The 14152-nt window shown below is 33.2% G+C and overlaps 3 protein-coding genes across 3 annotated transcripts; 1 reads left to right on the top strand and 2 right to left on the bottom strand.

Annotated features, from left to right (window-relative positions):
• Positions 1-459: 459 nt before the first annotated feature.
• Positions 460-3792, bottom strand: LOC128397056 (regulator of nonsense transcripts 2-like). Its single transcript, XM_053357723.1, has 2 exons — positions 2169-3792; positions 460-1496 (listed from the first exon to the last, which is right to left on the bottom strand). The coding sequence occupies exons 1-2, from the start codon at positions 3498-3500 to the stop codon at positions 1326-1328; spliced, it is 1503 nt and encodes a 500-aa protein (XP_053213698.1). The 5' UTR covers positions 3501-3792; the 3' UTR covers positions 460-1325.
• A 631-nt stretch (positions 3793-4423) lies between these two features.
• Positions 4424-8732, bottom strand: LOC128397055 (hepatocyte nuclear factor 4-gamma-like). Its single transcript, XM_053357722.1, has 6 exons — positions 8400-8732; positions 6889-7030; positions 6669-6784; positions 5632-6022; positions 5114-5428; positions 4424-5041 (listed from the first exon to the last, which is right to left on the bottom strand). Exons 1-6 carry the CDS (start codon positions 8586-8588, stop codon positions 4596-4598), a joined length of 1599 nt encoding a protein of 532 aa, XP_053213697.1. The 5' UTR covers positions 8589-8732; the 3' UTR covers positions 4424-4595.
• Positions 8733-8864: 132 nt separating this feature from the next.
• Positions 8865-13916, top strand: LOC128397053 (pyruvate carboxylase, mitochondrial-like). The gene is given in 6 exon segments (XM_053357718.1): positions 8865-9069; positions 9324-10577; positions 10580-12087; positions 12156-12404; positions 12497-12640; positions 12747-13916. Coding segments are annotated over 6 exon segments (3540 nt in total). The 5' UTR covers positions 8865-8945; the 3' UTR covers positions 13008-13916.
• The last annotated feature ends 236 nt before the right edge of the window (positions 13917-14152 follow it).

Below are 14152 nucleotides of genomic sequence, written 5' to 3'. Positions count from 1 at the left end.
ATATTTTCTTATGGTTCATGAAAATTCAGAGAATCAGTTATGGAATCAACAATTTATTCATAATAATTGGCACCTCTCATTGTTTTAGATTATCAATTAACAATGTTATCTAATTAGTTGATTGTGGATATTAATCGTTTCCCCTTGATCAGTTTTTCTTGATAAATTGTCGATAACATTACTCTCAAGGTTATGTATTCATTACAGAGCCTCAACCTCTTAGGTTTTAATTTTTTGTCACAATCAACTGATAATCAATTGATTGTCGTTATTAATAATACTGATGTCATGGTAATTCCCGAAGATATTAGTAAATATTAATTTTATCTGAAAGGAAAAAGTTTTCAATTTTTTTCCATTTTTCTATCACCTTTTATTTTAGAACCAATTTCAATGACATTTCCTTTTTTCTCATTAAATTGTTGATTTAATTTAGTTTCACAATCAACAATTAGCTGATTATCTGAATGATTAATATCTTAATTTTATTGCTTTTTTTCTCGTATCATCTTATGCTAATTGTAACATTAATTGTAAATATCTTGATCAGATTGTTTGATTTAAAACTTTAAAATATTTATCGTTTTACAATTTAAATTTGTTTGCACTCTACTTTACAATTAAGTTGATTAATGATGATTTACTGATAATCTAATGTCAAGTATTAGTTACAAATGAATCAAACAATTTTTTCATTGAGATAATTGATTATTAATCAATCCTGATTTACCATCGGATCAGACAATCAATAGTAAAATAAATTGTGTAAAAAATTGAATGAATTTAAAAACGAATCAATTTTAATTATGATATTTGGTTCACAGTTTAATTTTGATTAACAAAGATCATCGCTCTGATCAATTAAATCAAAATCGGTATCGACAATTTGTTTTTTATTTTGATTAGCTGTTAATGGTAAATTATAATGAGTTCAGTTACAGTTAAGTCGTTAATTAAAAGTAATTAATTGTGATTAACTTTGATCAAGGCAGGAGAAATGACAAAATCTTAAATAAGCTGAAGATGAATCAAGTAAAAAAAAAATCAAAAGATAACCTTGATTGTAATCAAGATTGTTGCTTAATCAGGTAGCCTTCTCGATTAATACTCAGAGATATTGATTGATTGGTGTAATCATTAAATAATAAACTTTGGGTTAATAATGTTGTTGTTGTTGATGATAATAATAATAGATAGTTCAACAAACTTTCACTTAATTGTGATAAGTTGAAAACTATTGACGATGAGAAATGAAACTCTGAAATTATTGATCCAAAGTGTTTCCGGTTGAATATTTTATTACAATCAATCAATTTAATTGATTGCTATAATGGCGGACAGTAATCAAGACCGTAAATACAATCAGATTCAACAAGATTTCCGATGAAATATTTTTCCATGAGATCGAAAGCATCTTTACCATGTCGAGAACTGAGAAAGGCGATCGTAGCGTCACGTCCAGCATTCTCAGCGATAATATAATCGCCTCCAGGATGCTAAATAAGAAACGATGGAAAAAAAGTTAAGAATAACAATTAGTTTAATTATTAATAGATTATTAACTTTTCTGTTTATTGGAAAAACATGAAATTTCAAGAGTAATCAATTTAGCTCTTTATACAATTAACGTTTATGCGATTATTGTTTCGCTTTGACCTACTAAGATGATTGTTAATTGTGATCATCATGTTAATCAGGTTGATTAATTTCTTTCCACTGATTGTTAGGGTTTAATAGATTTCTCTCTATTTCTGAATTGCATCTATTATAAGAATCTCTTGAATGACAATGATAACTCATTAGAAATACCTGAGAGTTAAGGTTAATTGTGATAAGAAAGTCTTATGACTAAAAGAAAGATTAAGTCTAAGAGTTGATTCCGTTTTCTTTATGGAATTAAAAAAAGATAGTTAATCAGCAGGAATCTACTTGAACACAATCAACCCAATGGATCGAGTTGATTGTTACTATTGCAAAAAGTTGATACATTTTTGTTTTGCTTCTTTACTTTCGGTGGGTAACTTTTTCACTCCACAGGTAAATGAGTCTGCAAGCGATTTGTTAATCTCAAGAGAGTAGGAAAGGGAAAATGATTGGTTTTATCTCATTCTAATTGTTATTGTAATTGGTAGATTGTTATCAGTTTGAGTTGAATGGAAATTACTAACCTCATACATGAAGTCGGTGACATCGTAAACTTTGTCAAATAATATGATCCAACAATCGTGGTGGGTACAATGTTCAGATACTTCGGCCAAGGTGAATTTCGGTGGATGAGATTTGGTTTCGATTTCAGTCCAGGGGACGATACTTGTGATTTCTTGGAAAAACGTTGGAGAGAATATTTTTTTTACAGATCTTGTGAAAATAGAATCAACTTTACTCCATAGAGAGTCACAGTTCTCGTAATCAGATGAGATCTCACAATCAACTATTGATTCAGTTTCTTCAATCTCTTCATCAATCGTTGATCTTTCATATTGAGCATCCTCATCATTATCCAATTCCTCATCACTGTATTGAGGTAATTCGGGTAAATCTTCATCCAAAATATCAGCTAATTGTTGACTGGCTGATAATAGTTTTTGAAAAGCAATTTGAGCTTGTTCAAATTTCTCTTTACGTTTATCACTTAATTCACCTTTAGATATCAAGGTCCGTCGATTTTGTCTCTCCAGCGATTGAAGCGATTTATGATCACGAACAATGTGAACAGCCAAAGTTTTGTAATAATCTTTAAGAAGATTCCTCAGTCCCCTTTGACGGTCACACGGTAAAAAGTCACTTTTGATCAAAGGTAAATCATATTTATCGGACAATAGCCTCATCTTTCTGGGTGTTAGTCCAGCATAATCATCACCGCAGTGACGGCAAAATGTTAATATGATGTTGATATTGTTGTGATTGTCTTTGTCACTAGTGACCAAAAGGGTCAATAGATTACCAAGGATGGGAAGACCTTCTTTAAGGGTGAATATACCCGAAGTGATTAGTTCGGCAAAGAAGCGAATGTCGATTCTCATCTTGGAGAGATTTAGATTGGCCAAGTCACTTGGTTTCTTGGGTAAACTTTTGTTCCAAGAGTCGAGAAGTTGAGAGGAGAAATCGGGATATCGTTGGTGGAGAAGTGAACATATTTTAATGGCCATCGGGATGTCGGACATTTTCAATTTGGCTTCAACCAGAGCTCCAGCAACTTCAGAAATGTATTTGGATAAGTTTAATGATAACATGTCCTTAATTAGACTTTCCTTTTGACCTTCGGTCATATTTCGTAGCTTTTTAACAAATGAACAGTTTTTCTTTACACCACAATCTAATCCTTGAAGTAACAACAGTGATCCCTCGTAATCTGGATTAGCATTTGCTGCTCGAAGATCAGATTTAATTTGAAGTAATTCTTCACACTCGCTGATATATTCACCAACCAACTCTCTTTCCGATAAAGTATCAAGTTTACCACCCGATTGACCAGAATCCTCAAGGTAAGTGACCATCATTCTCGTGTTGATTCAAATAAAAACAGACAAATTTAATCAGTTAAATTGGTTAACTTTCACTTTGTGTTGTTAAAAGATTAAAGGTAACAATTTGTAACAATTTAACAATCAACAAGAAAAACAAATTTTAAAATTAGTTGCGACAAAAAATGAAATCAATTGAATGTTTATCAGGTAAACAAAATCAAACAAAAGTATGTTAGTTAAAGGCTTAATGGTTAACAGTTTGAAAAGATTTTTAAATGTTAGCGAAAATTAAATTCAAGTAGTTTGACAATTTGGAGCAATTAAACTAACAAGTATTTTGACAATTCCGCCAATATAAAGCCTTTAGCGGCTTATCAGCGCCATCTCTTGGTCTTTCAATGGAAACTTTCAGTGAGGAAGAGAAAAGAAAACTCGACAGGTGGAGCCACTTTGCATTCGTTAATTGATTAAATCAATTGTTGAACTTGTTGAGATACTTTTGGCTTGATTGTGAGTTTTAATCATCAAAGTTTTGCTTTAATATAATCTCTCATTGTCACCTTTGTTAATTAAGATGATTATCATCGAGTTGATTGGTATGTCTTTTAAATGTTATCTTGATTCTGATTTTGATGAATATCGTTGATTGTGCTACTTAATTGCTTTTCATTTTGTCTTGATTATTTTTACAATTCTAATTGTAATTATATTAATATAATATTACTAAATTATTTATCAAGTTGAAATGGTGAATGATATGTTACGAAAGGATTAATTGTTAATTCTGTTACTGTTTTCAGTTGAATTAATCTTATCGTTTGATCAATTAATGTTGATTGTGGTTAAATAATTGGAATCTAATTTGAGAATTATTATCATGATTGTAATAATTGATTACATTTCAAGTGGCAGAGACGGATAATGATAAGGGAAGAACAATCAAAAAAAAAACTTGATGATTTTTAAATTGTTTGATTGTTTACGTTTAATGTTACAAAGTCAAATGTTTGACAATTAGCAAATGGATTGTGGATGGAGTTTATTGTTAATTAAATAAATTTACTTGGTTCTCAAATCCTTGGTGTGTGTGTTTGAAGAATTAAGAATTTCAATTGATAAAAATACACGTTAAATTGTCTCTCTTTTGTAAATTGTTGGATGAGATTGTGATGATTGATGCATAACTTGATTGGATGCTGAATGTTGGGCAGGTTGATGAGAAAGGTGTGGATGAGGGTGGGGATTGTGTGAATGCTGATGAGAATGTGAATGAGGAAGTATATGTGATGCAGAATTGGATATTGGTGCTGAGGAGGGTTGAGGTGGAGGTGGTGGAGGAAGAGGAGGAGGTGGTTGGTGGGAGTAAATATCTTCCCCTGGTGAAGACAATGAATCATCTGAATGTCCATTTGAAATTTGGTGACGGTCATTTCTTAAATTATGGTCAAGGTCTATAAGTTGAGGTGGATGTTGAGGTGTCGGCTCATAATGAGAAGGTCCTTCATCGATAATCATTCCACTGGCTCCATTAGCCGATGTACTTGGATAGCTTGTCATCATTGGCGGCATTGTCCCTAAATCAAAATAAGAGCAATTGTGTCAATTGAATTGATTCACGATTAGTTGGTTAATGATAATATTATTACTTGGGTATGTTGGCTGCCATGTTGTATGTGTCGGTTTACTGATCGGTGGTGCGACCTGGCTCATGATCGTCCTATTACCAAGAAGCATCTCTTGTAAAAGGCCATCAAATTTGGTTGCACCAACGCACTTTGTGAATTCGTCAATTTGTTCAATCATTTGATTGCTGATACTTTGTAATGGCGATAATAATAAAAGGATTTCACCAAATCGTCCTCGAGAATTGTATTGATGGTCCATAATATAATCTTGTAAGTTTATGTGAACCTGAGTTCGTAAGTTCTTAATCTTTGATGGTTGAGTCAATCCCTTGGCACCTAAAAGACGAAGAAAACAATCATGATATTTTTCATTCTAAATTAATTGGTTGAACAACATCAGAACTGCGATGATTGTTATAATACAATTAATACAATATAAACGAGATTAAAATGATCACAATCATATTTATAGTTTCTCTCTCTAATTGCTCATACGAGAGTTTGATTGTAGACGAGATTTGATTAAATAAATTGTTTACTTGGGTCGAAAAAAACAATCGCTTTGAGACACGCGAATTCAGTGTCATCGATATGAACATCATGTAGAACGGTAACTAATTCATCCATCACCCGATTTCCAATTAATGTTATCTCTTTTTCTGGTGAATTTCTCGGTATAATATAGTCATTTCCAAGGAGAAGACAATCTTTCAAGTGCATCGATCGATGGGCAAGTCCAAGGAGTAAATTTTCACCGGCATGAGCTTTTAATAAGGCAACTTGATCATCGACAATTAATTCTAGAAAAGCAGGAATTCCTTTGGCCCAGGTAACTAAATTTAACAATTGATTTCTCATCGATTCGCAAACATCCGAAATACTTGCAATCTTTTTCTCTTCAATCGATGTCTCCTGAATATATGGTCGAGCCTAAAAGAGAAAACCAAGAAAACAATCAGTAGAAGGTCAATCTAAATGTAATGGTCAGTCAGGGGACGAAGCGGAAAAGGAAAAGGTAATCACAAGTAGGATAACTTTCATTAACCCTTTACAATTTGGTCCAGGGTTTGTTAAGCTCCCACTCCAATATAACCCACCCTTAGATGTAATTAAGCTTAAGTAACATTTTGGTGGTTGCAAGGAGTTGATTGCATTTGCAAGGAAGCGAAACCTTTTCAAATTGTATTCTTATGGATGATATAACTTTTCCAAATACCTGATGGATTATTATTATTATTAATATTTAGCTTTTAATTGTAATCATTTTTAATCACCAACGTAAAGCTAAAGAATCAAACCTCATTAATTAACATTAATTGGCAACACGAGGATGATAATGTTTTTTTTAGGTTTGTTTAAAGATGCAGGAAAGAATCAGTTAATCGTTATGAACACGAGTGAAAGTTAATAAAATTAGCGATTCAATTAATAGTAACAATTAACTCATTTCTTTCATTTCAATGAGAAAATGTTATATAAACCTAATGATAAAAACCTCGTGTAGTTTTTTCCCACCATGTATATCAATTTATGAACAACAACAATTAGATAGCAATTTAACTGATGATTAACTTACCTGTCGAGAAGTCATCTCAGCTTTGTAAAGTGTTTGAATTGAAGCTCCGCCATTATTAAGTGCGTCGTCGATACTTGATCTTCTTAAACTGATTCGATCTCGTTCATTTTGTACCGCTAAGAAGAGTTAGAAAGCGATTTCGACAATTAGATTGATAATCAATCGATTGGTGACTAATTCAAATACCTCGATGATTCAATCATCTAGTAGATTAACTCACCATCTTTTTTCATTCCAGCGCGAAAGCATTTTCGCAATCGACAAAATCGACACTGATTACGTTTGTCCTTGTCGATTGTACAGTTACGTTCAAATCGACAAGCATATTGATTACTTTTCCTTACACTTCGTCTGAAAAAACCCTGAAAACAATTAAGAATTAATGAAAAAAAATCATCAGATGATTGTTGTTTCATTGATAAGATTCAGATTAAATCTCACAATTTGTGTGAAATCAATCAATTGTAATCGTAATCAAAATAATTTCGGTTGATTAAAACTTATCAATGAGATGATTGAAACGTGTTTATCTACTTATAATTAGTAAATTGTTGGTACAAGATAAAATAGAAATCAATTCTATTGACAATTAACAATAGTAATCATTTTCCAATGAGTGTAACATAAAAAATAAATTGTACTCAAATACTGGAGCTGATTTAGTTGATTGTTTAGATTGTCCCTTCAAATTTTATCAATATTTAAGTTAAACAAAGTAAATATCGGACAATCGAACATCAATCAACTAATTAACTCTATTGTCAATAATGAGCATCGAAAGTTGTAATTCGAGTCACATAATAAAATAGTAACAGTGTTTTCTAAGTACATTAGACCTCAATTTAAATCTTAAACTGATACATATATACAGAGTGTCTCAGGGAGGGTGGAAGAAGAAAAAGTTTCCAAACTATCGAAAACTCGATAAATTTAAATGGACTGGTCAAAATGGTACAAAATCGATCAGTTGCCTCAAAAGTAAACGGGAAAACTTTTCCAGAAACAAATTGAGAGAAAAAAAGTTTACAGATAAATAAAGTAAACCAAGTGATTATTATCACGATACTTTGACGGTAATTTAGTTGTGAACAAATTTTCAACTCGAAAACAAGTCCAATCTATTATAAAACACTCTGTATTCATCATGATAATTATTATTATTACAAAAAGTAATCTCTTGAAACCATGGTGAGATTATTAGATTGGTAAATAATAATAATAATCAAATGATAACAACACATACGTGTTATCAATTCTGGTTAAACACAAGAGATAGAGAAGGAAAAAAATTGATTAACAGTTAGTTAATTGTGCATGTTACCTGATCCTAGAAAACACTGTTGTTTATTTACTTTAGAAAAAGCAAATTGTGATTAAGTTTTGTTAAATTATCTAAAGGTAATAAAACAAATTGACCAACAACAATTCACTAAAACAAGTGAGGGTGAAATTGGTTAACCTCTGACCCCAATAAACTGAAAACTCTCTCTGGAATTTCACAGTTTTGGCGATTAACTGTTGATCATTTTCTAATTAACAATTTGTTAACAATATATTTGCGAAACAACAACAAATTGATCAGATCAAAATGATCAATTTGGTGAGAGAGAGAGAAAGAGAGAGAGAGAGAGGAGAAAGTTATAGTTTCACAATGGATGTTGGAAAAAGAGAATAGAAAAGAAGAAATTTTTTTCTCTTTTTTTTTCTTCTTTTTTCTTTTGGTACACTTACTTTACATCCGTCACAACTGTGGGCACCATAGTGTTTACCTGTTGCTCTATCACCGCAAATTGCACATGATTGGGGATTCGAGTTGTTTGTTGAGGTCGAAGTTGATGAACTGTTGTTATCATTAACGTTACTATTAACACCACTGGCACCATTGTTATCAACAACATTTACGTTGTCAAATCCATTCATGGTAAATGTGGTAAATCTTTAACACAGTTTATTTGGAGAAAGAGAAAACAATTATTATTAAAAAAAAAAAGAAAAATTGATTCTTCAATTAACTTGTTAGTTGAAAAAACGAAGAGTACAAAGTCAATTCGGCTTATCGTTCCTCCGATTATCGCACTGCGATAACGTTTACTCTTATTCTCCACCAGATGGAGACAAGTTCGAAAAGTGGCGACATCTGTCGGTCTTATGGTGAGAATTTGACAGAGCGTCTTTTGTGCGCATGCGCAGAGCGGTGAATCAAATTGTAAATAACAAACGAATTGTTGGTGTTTCTTTTTAGTAATTAACGTTAATTAATTGTGGACAATTTTAATCATGTATTCATGTATCCGATTAAATAGATTGAGAGGAAAAAGTTATTTGAAACCATGGCTCATTATTCAGAATAACTGTTATTCTGACAAAGTCAATTTGAGGAAAGTTTTGGTGGCCAATCGAGGTAAGTCAATATTTTCTTTTCTTTAATTCGTTTTTGTTTGTTTAGTTATTGTTTATCTTTTTTTTTCTCTCTCTCTCTCTCTCTTTTTCTAATCAATTTACGTGATTGATCTTATTATTTTCTTCAATCTGAAGGTCAATCATTTCAATTGCTTTTCAATTAACTTGTGATTCGATCATCTTTTGTTTTTGTCTTTTATTCTCATTTATTCTTGGTTATCCTTTTCTTTTGTTCGACAATTTAATTATTCTAAGGTGAGATCGCTATACGAGTTTTCAGAGCTCTCAATGAATTGGGAATTCGTTCAGTTGCCGTTTATTCGGAACAAGATAAGATGCACATGCATCGACAAAAGGCCGATGAAGCTTATCTGATTGGTCATAACCTTCCTCCTGTTCAAGCTTATCTTAATATCCCAGAGATAATTAAAGTCTGTAAGGATAATCATGTCGATGCAATTCATCCTGGTTACGGGTTTCTCTCTGAGAGATCTGATTTTGCTCAAGCCTGTCAGGATGCTGGAATTAAATTTATCGGGCCCTCTCCTACTGTGATGGCCAGAATGGGCGATAAAGTGGAAGCACGAAAAGCCGCAATAGCTGCCGGTGTTACAGTTGTTCCAGGTTCTGATAATCCGGTGACTCAAGTCGATGAAGTGATTAAGTTTGTCAAAGATCATGGGCTACCTGTTATTTTCAAAGCAGCTTATGGCGGTGGTGGACGGGGTATGAGGGTGGTAAAGTCTATGGATGAGGTGGAAGAAAATTTCCTCAGAGCAAGTTCAGAAGCATTGGCTGCTTTTGGTAATGGAGCCATGTTCATTGAGAGATTCATTGAGAAACCTCGTCACATTGAAGTCCAAATTTTAGGTGATAATTATGGTAATATTGTCCATCTCTACGAAAGAGACTGTTCCGTCCAAAGAAGACACCAAAAAATTGTAGAAATCGCCCCATCACCAAATCTTGATCCAATAATAAGACAGTCAATGTTATCTGATGCTCTTAAGATTGCAAGACATGTCGGTTATCAAAATGCTGGTACAGTCGAGTTCCTATTAGACCAACAAGGAAATTATTACTTTATTGAAGTTAATGCTCGTCTTCAAGTTGAGCATACTGTTACTGAGGAAATCACTGGAGTTGATTTAGTGCAATCACAGATCCGTGTCACGGAAGGATATGCTCTCGATGAACTTAATCTGCGACAAGATGAGATCAAAGTCAATGGATGTGCCATTCAGTGCCGAATAACAACCGAAGATCCTGCCAAAAGTTTCCAACCAGATTCAGGTCGACTTGAAGTATTTAGATCTGGTGAAGGTTTTGGAATACGTTTGGACAGTGCTTCAGCCTACGCTGGTGCCATTATCTCACCTTATTATGATTCACTTTTAGTAAAAGTTATCGCTCATGCCAATAATCTAAAAGCGTCTTCCAAGAAAATGCTTCGAGCTTTACGAGAATTTCGAGTTAGAGGAGTAAAAACCAACATACCTTTTCTTATCAACCTTTGGGTCATCCAAAATTTGCCGCTGGAACGTGTGACACCTACTTTATTGATGACAATCCACAATTATTTGACTTCAGACAAAGTCAAAATCGAGCTCAAAAATTGTTATACTATTTGTCCAATGTCATGGTCAATGGGCCAATGACTGCGGTCTCAACCAAACTAAAACCTGCCAATATCATTCCTCAAGTTCCTGAGACCGAAGTTGATTATGAACACGTTAAGGGTTGGAAAACTATTCTCAAAGAAAAAGGCCCTGAGGGCTATGCCAAAGCTCTGAGAGAGCATAAAGGTTTACTGCTGATGGACACCACTTTTAGAGATGCTCATCAATCCCTGTTAGCAACTAGAGTTCGAACCCATGACTTACTACGAATTTCACCTTACGTTTCTCAAAATTTGAATACTTTGGCCATCCTGGAGAACTGGGGTGGTGCAACTTTCGATGTTGGAATGAGATTCCTTCATGAAGATCCATGGGAAAGATTAGTTAAAATGCGACAACTTATTCCTAACATTCCTTTTCAAATGTTACTTCGAGGTGCCAATGCGGTTGGGTACACATCTTATCCAGATAATTTGGTCTACAGATTTTGTGAGGCAGCTAAACAAAGTGGAATGGACATTTTCCGTGTTTTCGATTCATTAAATTACTTGCCCAATATTTTCATTGGTATGGAAGCGGCGGGTTCGGCTGGTGGAGTAGTTGAAGGTGCAATATCTTATACTGGTGACGTTTCTAATCCTGCAAAGAAAAAGTATAATCTCGATTACTACTTGAAACTATCAGACGAAATTGTTAAGGCTGGAACACACATTTTGTGTATTAAAGACATGGCCGGTCTTTTGAAACCTCAAGCCGCTAAAATGTTGGTCACCGCTCTTCGTGATCGCCATCCTGATGTTCCCCTTCATATTCACACCCATGATACTGCTGGTGCAGGAATTGCCTCTTTATTGGCTTGTGCGGAAGCAGGGGCTGATATCGTCGATGTTGCCGTTGATTCCATGTCAGGAATGACCTCACAACCAAGTATGGGAGCTCTCGTGGCCTCGCTCCAAGGAACACCTTTGGACACTGGGATCACTTTGAATAATGTTAGTCAATATTCAGCTTATTGGGAACAAACGAGAACACTTTATGCTCCGTTCGAATGTGCTGTCACCATGAAAAGTGGTAATGCCGACGTTTACGAAAATGAAATACCTGGTGGTCAATATACTAATTTACAATTCCAAGCTTATTCACTTGGTTTAGAAGATCAATTTGAGAAGATTAAAAAAGCCTACAAAGAAGCTAATTTACTTCTCGGCGATATCATCAAAGTTACTCCTTCATCAAAAGTTGTCGGTGATTTAGCACAGTTCATGGTCCAGAATAAACTGAATGCTAAGGAAGTTGAAGAGAAAGCAGGTGAATTGAGTTTCCCAAGTTCAGTTGTTGAATTTATGCAAGGATTTATTGGTGAACCTTATGGCGGTTTCCCTGAACCTCTTCGTTCAAAAGTAAGTCTTAATTTTTATTGATAAATTTTAAAAAAATGACAAATTTTACATGAAATTTCCTATGACAGATTCTTAAAGGACTGAACCCGATTACTGGTCGACCTGGTGAGCATTTAACTCCATTGAACTTTGTTCAACTCAAGGATCAATTATCAGAGAAACATGGAACTCCAATTAGTGATACTGACGTAATTAGTTCAGCTTTGTATCCCAAAGTTACCGATGATTTTATCTCATTCAGAAATGAATTTGGTCCTGTTAGTCTTTTAGACACTAGAATCTTTCTTGAAGGTCCTCGTGTCGGAGAAGAGTTCGAGGTAAGTTCGCTATACTTCATAATAACAATATTTTCTTCGTTACTTTATTCAATCTAACCAAATTTCTTCATTTTGTTCTATGATATTCTCAGGTTATCATAGAAAAAGGTAAAACTCTACATATAAGAACTCTGGCTGTTTCCGAGACTCTCAATAAACAGGGAATGCGTGAAGTGTTTTTCGAGCTCAACGGTCAATTACGAACAGTTTTAGTCAAGGATAAATCTGTTTCTGAGGTAAATAAAGAAATCTGATTTCATAATCAAGTGAAAATCTTGCCAAGATTTTTATCTCAAATCTTTATAATTTATTAATTCATCATTTTGTTTATCCGTCTTACAGGAAATTGTAGCAAATCCAAAAGCTCAGAAAGGAGCAAAGGATCAAATCGGTGCTCCGATGCCTGGAACTGTCATTTCACTTAAAGTATCCGAAGGAGATAAAGTGGGCAAAGGGGAACCTTTACTTGTCCTTAGTGCCATGAAAATGGAGATGGTAGTTCAATCACCGATAGCAGGAAAAGTTCGCAGAATTCTTGCCCAAAAAGACATGAAATTGGAAGCAGGAGACTTACTCATGGAAATTGACCCAATCGATGAGTAGAAGCCAAAGTCATTCATGAGTTTAAATTGTTTTTAGATCCAATGACTCTCGATGTTGACTGAGTTGATCAAAGTAATGCTTAAGTCGAATCGACGATTAGAAATCATTTCATGTGATGAAATTGATTACCAATCAAAGTGATCACATCAATATAATATCTCGTCCAATATCACAGATAGTTGAGTATCGATCAAGGTTAACAATCAGATGCTCATTTTCCGTTTAATTAGTATTTTTATTAGATTTTCAATACAACATTTATAACAAAGTTTTTTAGATGAAAATTTATATGAAATCTAAAAGCTTCCAATTTAATCAACAATCAGCCTCTCTATCATGTTAATCAGTGAGAATAGATTTTACTTATATTAGATAATATCTAATGAAACTAAATTGTTTTTTATAATCTTATCATCACAATCATAATTACCTTCATCTTTGATAAGATTGTTAATTGATTTCTGTTTTCATCTAACTCAAACCAATTCTATTGGTCCTACAATTAACTTTTATGATCTTTTTGTTATGATTTTCATTCAACTAATTTTTTTGTTTCAAATTGTCTTAAATTGCCATAGATTTTATCTAAACAATCAAATCCAAAATTATTTCATTGTTGTTTTTTGATGCAATCTGATTCAGTGAAAAAAGTCAAAAAGTAACTGAATCAACATAATCAACATTGTGATTAAACAAAAGTCTTTCATGTTTTCTTAAATTGTTAAAGAAATGAGCTTTTTTCTACTGAAATTAACCTGGTTAACCTTTATCAAGATTAATAATCAATTTTACAATTAACGTGATTCTATCCCAACAAAAGTAATATGTTGATCAAATTGTTCAAGAAAAAATCAATCTTTTTACATTTTATTAGTTACCAAAGTACAATAAACAGATAATTGCATTTAATCATTTTCTTGTCTTGATTGTAATTCATTTGGTTTAAAATTAAACTGAAAACAAAAGATGATCGAGATGATTAAAGGCAACAATTACCTAATGATTATGTTAAAAGGTGAGAATGATTAAGTTAAAATGTTTAACTCTAACATTAAATACAAACAAATAGAACCCAAATCAGAGAATCAGTTGGAATAAATTCTGATTGAATCATCATGTGGTTGAATCCGAAACTCAGAATAATC

This window comes from Panonychus citri, unplaced genomic scaffold, assembly GCF_014898815.1.
Source record: "Panonychus citri isolate SS breed McGregor unplaced genomic scaffold, ASM1489881v1 Contig00028, whole genome shotgun sequence".
NCBI lineage: Eukaryota > Metazoa > Arthropoda > Arachnida > Trombidiformes > Tetranychidae > Panonychus > Panonychus citri.
This window is presented reverse-complemented; position numbering and strand designations above follow the sequence as displayed.